This window comes from Lupinus angustifolius, chromosome LG20, assembly GCF_001865875.1.
Source record: "Lupinus angustifolius cultivar Tanjil chromosome LG20, LupAngTanjil_v1.0, whole genome shotgun sequence".
Taxonomy (NCBI): Eukaryota; Viridiplantae; Streptophyta; class Magnoliopsida; order Fabales; family Fabaceae; genus Lupinus; species Lupinus angustifolius.
This window is the reverse complement of record NC_032028.1, coordinates 6,947,956-6,956,520: the sequence shown is the minus strand read 5'-3', so window position 1 is coordinate 6,956,520 and position 8,565 is coordinate 6,947,956. Positions and strand designations below refer to the sequence as shown.

Here is an 8,565-nt window from a genome sequence, read left to right as displayed (position 1 = left end):
TATATATATATATATATATAAATCGGTACTATTTGTGTAATTTCATTAACCAACTAACGAAATGCAACTTTCTGGGTAGCTCCTAAATGTCAATAAATAGAGCATGGAACACCAACACAAAACTAACGTGACATGTTGGCTGGGTTGTTTAGCGGGCAAGTATCACCTTAACTAACTTTTTATATGGATTTATGTTATCCCGCTAACAAACTATAACTCAATCTAAAGATTTTATGTATATGTCTTAATTTTTTTTACGTTCACATATCTCAATACAAGTGATATATGTGATTTTTATGGTTAGAATATATTTTTTATACTGATTTTTTTGGGTACATGTACTAATACTAATTTATTAAGAACATATAACATTTATCTTTTATGTTACATGCATATTAGGGACTTTGTGAAAATGATTTAAAATAATTGAAATTTGTAACAGCAGATCAGTTTGTTAATTTTATTAATTTTTTATGTGGTCTATGAAGCTCACCATGAGTTCCTTTTGGCCATCAGAAAAGATTCATAAGACCATAAAGGACTAAATTCGTTGACAAACTTCACATACTAGGTATTGAAGAATTTACCTAACCATCCTTCTCTAACTTGAGTATAAGTGCCACAGTTACCTATGCACGTTGGATTCTTGTAAAAATTAGAAATAAAAAACTCAGGATACAACAAACAATAGAAAATAGTAGAGGAAGAATTTGCTATGGAATTTCTCATAAACTAAATAATGAATTAACCTACTCAATAAGAAAGTTCTTTGGTATATATATATACATGTCATTTTGCATTATTATCATATGTCCTACTCCTATGCCAGTTGGAAAGACACATGACCCACCATGTTGATCCCTTGATTGGTTGCTTCTAATCCTATATATAATTGCAAGAACCAAACTCAAGAAACTCATCATTTACATCAAGCATATCTCTCAAGATCCCATTCTTCTTTCCTCCATAAAAAACTTTAGAGCAATTAAAAGAGCCAATAAATTGAACCATGGCTTGCTGGTCTGCAGAAAATGCCACAAAGGCCTATCTCAACACTTTGAAAATGGTGGGTATTAAATATTAACCATTCCGACCAGCTTCTTCAATCTTTATTATCATAATTAAATTTCCACATAACAATCTATTCTAACGTGGTTTTGGGTTTCTTTCTTTTTTTGTCAGGGTCAAAGGACTAAAGAGCCAAACGTGGCAGAATTTATATCAGCAATAGCAGCTGGAAACAATGCACAAGTGATGGTTATGGCATGTGCTGGTGCAGCAGATTCCACCACACTAGCCTTAGTAGCTGCTGCTCATCAAACTGGTGGCCAAGTCATTTGCATTGTCAGTGGCCATAAAGAGCTGAATGACTCCAAAAGTGCTTTAGGAGATGCTGCTTATCAAGTTCACTTCATGGTTGGAGAAGCTCAACAACTTCTACTAGACCAATATGAGGCAGCAGATTTTGTGCTCATTGATTGTAACCTTGATAGCCATGAAGAGATTCTTAAATCAGTTCAAGAGGGTAGGAAGCAAAATGGCACAGTGGTTGTAGGGTACAATGCATTTAGATGTAGAGAGTCATGGTGTTCATGTGGCTCAAAAACTCAGTTGCTGCCTATAGGTGAAGGGCTTTTGGTTACTAGATTTGGTGCAAGTGATTCTAGTCCAAAATATGGAAGTAGAATGGGGAAGACCAAGAGCCGTTGGGTTGTCAAAGTAGATAAATGCACAGGAGAGGAACATGTTTTCAGGGTCAGATTTCCACAAGGGAAAGTGATTCAAGCTTAATCATATTTCATATGGTTAAATACGTTTACAAAAATTGAGTGCCTAACATGTTTAGTTTTGCTTATTTTTTGGGTGGAAAATAGCTTTTTTTAATCAAAAGCTCTCTCAATATGCTTTTGATTGTAAGTTATTTTGAACTCAGAATAAGTTTATCCAAACACTTACTAGCCCTCTTCTACACCCTCTCCTTCTTTAGCCAGCAAAATTATGTACTGCATTTTGCTTAAGAAGCCCTTGGAGTTAGTCCTATATTAAATGTATATATACCAAATTATAAATATATATTGGATAAATTAGTTGGAAAAAGGCTTGTTATGTTTTGCATATTCAAATGAAGAGCTACTAAAGGTTACACGCACAACAATTTTTGACTGTTCACTACTATTGGTTCAATTAACTTTTGTTGGTAATCCATATAATACCCATAATTAAACACATTTGCTTAGGACATTTGATGTCAAAAAGCTTTATTTTGATTGGGCTTCGTACATGAAACCGACAAAGAAAGTACTAGAATGGCAGATTAAGGAGAAAAGATAGATTATTACAAAAATGTGTATTTTCTATTCCCATCATGCTAAAAAAATTATATATAGATCTGTCAAATTAACAATCACATAAATACATTTTTATTAATTTTATCATGAGTCAAGTTAAGACCTCTTCCTCATTTCCAATTCTTCTTTGCCACTTGAGTTAGGCATGCACTAGTAAAGTGCGCATTTACGTACATTGATCAAGAAACGAATAATTATGATTATAACAGTTCAATGATTTACTACATATATATATATATATATATAGTATATTACTAACGTATTATCAGGACCATAGTCATTGACTTATCAACTACAAATAAAAAATGCAATGCTAGTTATTTTTTTGTACAGGTTCATATCCAAGTTTTCTTGTCAAGCCCTGTAAAACTTCTGCTAGAATAGCATTTCTGTTTGTAAAACTTCTGCTAGAATAGCATTTCTGTTTGTAAAACTTCTTTTGCCAAATATTTGCTTAAAACAATTTTATTTGTTTTATGGTTTCAAATGTAAAATAATAATAATTAGAATTATACATCTTAATTAGTTCTTTCCTACCCTCTTTCAGGCTCTTCCAATATGACAAAATCTGCCTATTATTAATTGAGTTCCACTTGATTATAGTTAAAACTGAAGGTACTAAGCAATTAAGCATCCATGTGAAAGAAACACCAAAGTAGTCCTTAGCAGCATCAGTAAGGAACAGAAAACAGGCTGTCGAAATAAAAATAAGGACAACCTATGCTCATTATTAGTTTGCAGAAATCTAATTACCTAACTTGTTCAACGTGGGGGTTGTGTAGTTTTGTCTCTTCAAGTAACAGCTAAACATTCATACAATGCTGGCTGAATATTTGTATTATAGCACCATTGCAATAGTGTAATAATTCATTATCAAACAACTCAATTACCACTCAAAAACAGCTAATCTATGCCTACATGTTTTGGGAATCACGTGCATTATTAATCAACATGTGTAGTGTCATGAAATATACTGAACCCTCAGAACATTTTAACGGTATAGATTTTAAATTATTTTTAAATATAAAAGTTATGAATCTTAAAACTCTTATTTATGCATATTCCATTACTAAACTCTCTTGAGATGATCCAAACCTCTAGTATTATGTATAGTCTGAGGATTGTGTTATTGCCTTCAGATATTGTGATTACTTATCACACAAATGTTACTTTGATTTCTATTTAACTGTTCTTTGAAAAATAAATTTATTCCTAATTATTCATTTTTTTAGAAAACTAATATAATATTAATGATTTTTTTACCCCTATAAGGAAATTAGAAATATAAAAATATTTTGTGAATCAAATAATACTTAAGATAAATTTTAACCTTGTTTTACTTGGTAAGTGGAGGTGAAGGTTGTTATCTGAAAGATGGGCTCTTTGGTTTAGAGTCTTAGTGTTCAAATACGGGATCAGATTCATTCTGATTGGGGGTAAAAATGTTTTAGGTGGGTCCTTATAATCTCTTTGGTGGATGGAGTTGCATAGGGTTGTGGTACCTTTGAAGGATTATTTTGAGAGGCTTTTAAGGATGGGTCAGTCAACCGTTTAGGAGGGAGGATTTGTGGAACTGACAGATTCCGTGGAGTTGAGAGTCTTTTGAGTGGCAAAAACTGATAATTGAAGAGATTCTAGAGTTTTTGAGATTAATTAAGATGAATGAAGAAGTTGAAGATAAATGAATTTGGATTCATGAGGTTACCAATTGTTATTCAATCAAGTCAGCTTACAAAGTTATTTAGCATGGAGATGAAGTTAGTGCAAAGGATTGGAAGTTGTGGAATATGGTTTGAAAATCTTGGGCATCTTTGAAGACTCATGCGCTTGCTTGGAGAATTATCTTAGATAGAATTCCAAGTAAGTAGAATTTATCCAAGAGGGATAATAACTTTACTAATAACTACCTCTTATATGTTTGGTGTCATACTTAGCTAGAGACTAGAAACTATCTTTTCTTCAATTGTCCTTTCTCTTATCGAGTTTGAAAATTTCTTCTGATTAAGGGTAGTTTATCAGAAGGAGATGAATACAGAGGAATTGTTTGAATGTGATAAAGTTTTGGTGGATTGTTATTGCTAGTTTAATGAGTCCCTAATTCAATTTTATGTTGGATTGTTATTGATAGTGCTTCTCTTTATTGATTAGATGTTTGGTGCTTTCCAATTATCTTCTTTTGGGACTTTTCCAAACCCTTTTGTTGTGTATATTTATTTCGCTCTTGTTATAATTTTGTCATTTCTTAATAAAATTTCACTTATAAAAAAGAACCCTAATATAATTTACTTTTACTAAACTATGCTCTAAATTTAATGAGTTTAATTTTGATGCTTAGTAAATGAATAAAATAATACACCAACTATGCATCAAAATTAATATATTCATCCACTAAATGTTAAGTAGCATTTCCCTCTTTAATTCAAAATGTCTTATCATTTTTTTTTTAAAAAGAAAGGAAATTCAGTGATATTATTTGGTCCAGGGATTGGGGTCCTCTGAACTAATAATTCTGTAGAAGGAATGGACAAGTAGCAGGTTGGATAACAATATAGAGAGAGGATGGACCCAATGGAAATGTGGCTAAACAAAGGGATGAGGATTATTCAACAACTACCTAATAGATAGCTGAGCCCAAGTAGTGGTCCAAAATATTTGGCATCATGGCCATCCCTACCAAGTCCACACAAATTAAGCTAAGGTCTCCATGTACCTCCATTCTTCATTAGAGAGCCTATCCCCATCTCATGTGGTTGAATCACATGAGAGGAGTGTGTATTTTAAGCAAGTGAGAGTAGCAAATCTTAATTTTGTTTGATAAATAAAATTTTTATTAATAAAAAATAAAAAAGGTACATCAGAAGAACAATATCCAGAACGACTAAATAAGAGAGATAATCTTGAGGACAATTCTTATAAAGTTAGCCAAACAAAATCAAAAGAGAACAAAACCAATATATTGACAATTAAAAAGTTACATATTAAAATGTTATACAGCCCCTCCTGCCTAGCCTCAACAGTAGCTCACTCTCAATCTTTCTCTAAACTCAATCCCAAAATTGATTTCTTAAACATGTATTTTCACCCTCGAGCTAAAGTGTTTTTCCATGAGCTAAAGTGTTTTTCCATGGGCTAAGTGATTGTCGAGCTCAACTTCTTTCATTTGTTTGGAAATTTAAATATGTTATTTATGCTATTGAGCCCTTTATTTTGACTTTATTAAGTGTGTTTTTGTGTGATATATATTCATTCCACGAGGCCTTATTGTGTTAATTTCTATCATTGGTGATAACTATGTTGCTGTTTTCATTTATCATGATACTAGAAAGACTATTGTATAATTGTTCTTGTATATATAGTGGAAATTCTGTCAAGATTAGGTATGTGACTTTTATTCCTAAAAGTTGAGAAAGTTTTTCACATTAAAACGGTGGTGTCTCCTTTAATATTTTATGTTCTTCATATATGATATTGTTATTGATAGTACATTGTTGTATTGTCATATAGCTAATTTCTTACAAGATTGAAATATTTTCTGGTTGAAGCTTATATTTGAATTTAGCACAGCCAAAATATAATTTCTAAAACATTGTTTTCTAATTTTGATCGTGGCGAGAAATTCGCCAAAAAAGTAGGATAATAACTCAAACAATACTGAAACTCAGTTTCAATGAAAGACCAAACAACTCTGCAGTGAATATCAATATTACTAAGCAATTTAGCATTTCATGTACTGCTACCATAATAAATAGATTGAATTTGTGATGAATTATAGTTTAGTAAGTAACTAAAAAATACTGGTAGACAGAACTTAATTTATACAAATATCCAACTTGAATTCATGATTTCATCTTCTCCACTTGTCAATTTCTCTTGATGTTACTGCAATAAGATTTTTGGTATTATCGACAAGCTCATCCACAAGTGCAGTAATATCATCCCTGACAGCAGCATAAGAATTATTCAGAAAATATATATAGATGAAACTACAGAACTATTTCAGTTTTAGAAAACATCCACATCAGATTAGGCTAGGCTGGGCCAAATATATTAAGTTTGAATTTTTCAAACTCGAGCCATAATTTATAAGATTGCTGCCATTAAGACACCCCTAACTATGAGGCCTAACAGATTCATAAATTGAGCCATTAACTCACAAATCACATAGAAGTCATTTTATTCAAACGGCATTAGTTTTGTGCACTTAATGGTCAAGTTAAGAACACATTCATTTTGTGCACTTGAATTGAAAATCTAGCAGGTAGCATGGCATTTGACCAACATGTGTAAAGCTAAACAAGAGTATGCATGGCATTTAACCAAAAATAACATCCTTGGTAATACTACTTAGTTGCCAAATCAGTTAGGCCTAATAGCAGTTTGGAGCAGTTCTAGCATCTTTTATAAATGTTTAACCATTACTTTAGTTCCTGCAAATATATGGCCATTTTTATTATAGTCCTCTTTAAGTTTTATTCATTTTTAAGAGTAGTATAAGAGAATTTTGAATTATTACCAAGGGAGTATGGAGTATTTACTCTACTATAGTACACTTTACAAAATGCAATCACTTATTATCATTAAAAGTAAATTAAAGTTGCAAAAAAACACCATAAAATTGAATGGTTTGCAAGAACTAAAAAACATTTTTGAGTAGAAGAATAAAAAAAGAGGCTAAATAATATAATAATGATAATCATAGGAAGAAGAAAGAACTTACTGAGAAGGAATTTTTACAGAAGGAGGAAAAGGATTGGCAACATTAGAGTACCTCCTATTCACATCTTGAGCTATTCCCTTCCCCACGCCATAGCCAAATCCTAAACCAACACCACATCCAGCACCAAATCCAACACCAACTTGGAAACCAGGAATTCCAGGGCCAAAACCCACTCCTATGGAGTCAGAAAACTATTTAGCACAAAGTTTCATTAGCAAAAGCATTTAGGGACATTGCATACCCCCTTTAGTTGCGTCCATGTAATGAAGAAGCTAATAAACATAACAATGAGTAATGATTCTTTTCATTAAAGACATACTCTTCCAATCATTCATTCATTCATTGATATAGAACAAGTTTAATCATTGAATTTTACCTCTATTCATAGTCATCCAAAGAATACTTTATTTATTCCTATAGAACAACAACTTATGAAAATAACTTATAATAATTCACAACTTCCTCATGAGATCTTCATAGCTTATTTCAGTAAACTTATTAGTTATGATTAAAGTTGAAATATGTTACCTCCAAGAAGACCAATGCCAATGCCAATGCCACAACCGGCACCGAGGCCAAAGGCGGGGCCCATCTTACCAAAACCCTCTGAGTTGAGCTCTGGAAGCTTCCACAGAAAACCCTTGTTCTCCACAGTGTCACTGCCATTATTGCCACTCATCTTCCTATGCGAGTGGATTTATCTGTGGTGTGGTTTGTTATGTTCCTGAACCTAATAAACAACAGTAAGGTTTCTAAAGACAAAATTCAAGTTTCATAATAACTCATATCTCAAAAGTCAAAATGATGATGAACACACTTTAATTTGTTTTGACTTTTACTGGTTAACTAAACTTCACGCCAAGCCCTATCAAATGAAAATGATTTTATAAAGATTCTAATGACAAGTGCTCATTTATTTACTCTTTATTATTTATGGATTTATTTTGGCGAATCAAGTGCTCATTTATTTTTATTGGGACACGATATTTTGTTATTTAATTTGATATAATATGTTATTATCAAAATATTCATCCATTCACTTTTTTTGGTTATGTATTATTAGGTGTACAATTAGGCCTTTCTTTTTTCATTGATACGTATCTTCATTTTGGTTGTCTTAGGTGTAAAATTATACTTTTCTTTTAAGGTGATGCATACCTTCATTTTACACTACTAGTAATTCATGTATGTATTAATTAATATTTATTTTTAGATAAATGTATATTATATATAATAAAATGATGTATTAACTTATATAAAATATTATATTAATAATATAATTAAACTCAACAATAAAATTTAAAACCTTTTATGCATGGATCAAGCCCAAGTGACCAGATATGTACCCAAAAAAAGCTTTGATTAGTCAACTATTTAAACCTTGGTTTAGCATTAGTGGATTAATTAAACTTTGGTTTATGATATACAAAGTACAAAGGAAGGAGTCTTTCTTGTCGCACTTCTTTAATCACACAGTTCGTCAAAATCAACTAATTTAGA

General features: G+C 31.6%; 2 protein-coding genes across 3 annotated transcripts; one reads left to right on the top strand and one right to left on the bottom strand.

Moving 5' to 3' along the window:
- On the top strand, window positions 853-2,113 carry LOC109335271. Its single transcript, XM_019571401.1, has 2 exons — window positions 853-1,066; window positions 1,183-2,113. Exons 1-2 carry the CDS (start codon window positions 1,010-1,012, stop codon window positions 1,789-1,791), a joined length of 666 nt encoding a protein of 221 aa, XP_019426946.1. The 5' UTR covers window positions 853-1,009; the 3' UTR covers window positions 1,792-2,113.
- LOC109335331 (keratin, type II cytoskeletal 5-like) lies at window positions 6,070-7,896 on the bottom strand. 2 transcript variants are annotated; one of them, XM_019571468.1, is made up of 3 exons: window positions 7,594-7,896; window positions 7,066-7,240; window positions 6,070-6,286 (listed from the first exon to the last, which is right to left on the bottom strand). In XM_019571468.1, the coding sequence occupies exons 1-3, from the start codon at window positions 7,742-7,744 to the stop codon at window positions 6,193-6,195; spliced, it is 420 nt and encodes a 139-aa protein (XP_019427013.1). In that variant the 5' UTR covers window positions 7,745-7,896; the 3' UTR covers window positions 6,070-6,192. The 2 variants fall into 2 exon arrangements, with proteins under 2 accessions (XP_019427013.1, XP_019427014.1); XM_019571469.1 differs by having other exon boundaries at window positions 7,117-7,240.

Bases quoted from the DNA above. Each gene is read 5' to 3' on its own strand.
- LOC109335271 (XM_019571401.1), top strand. From the start codon at position 1,010: ATGGCTTGCTGGTCTGCAGAAAATGCCACAAAGGCCTATCTCAACACT. The intron at 1,067-1,182 runs GTGGGTATTAAA...TTTTTTTGTCAG, and splicing joins ATCTCAACACTTTGAAAATG to GGTCAAAGGACTAAAGAGCC.
- LOC109335331 (XM_019571468.1), bottom strand. From the start codon at position 7,744: ATGAGTGGCAATAATGGCAGTGACACTGTGGAGAACAAGGGTTTTCTG. The intron at 7,241-7,593 runs GTAACATATTTC...CTGACTCCATAG, and splicing joins TGGCATTGGTCTTCTTGGAG to GAGTGGGTTTTGGCCCTGGA. The intron at 6,287-7,065 runs GTAAGTTCTTTC...TGCTGCTGTCAG, and splicing joins TCTGTAAAAATTCCTTCTCA to GGATGATATTACTGCACTTG.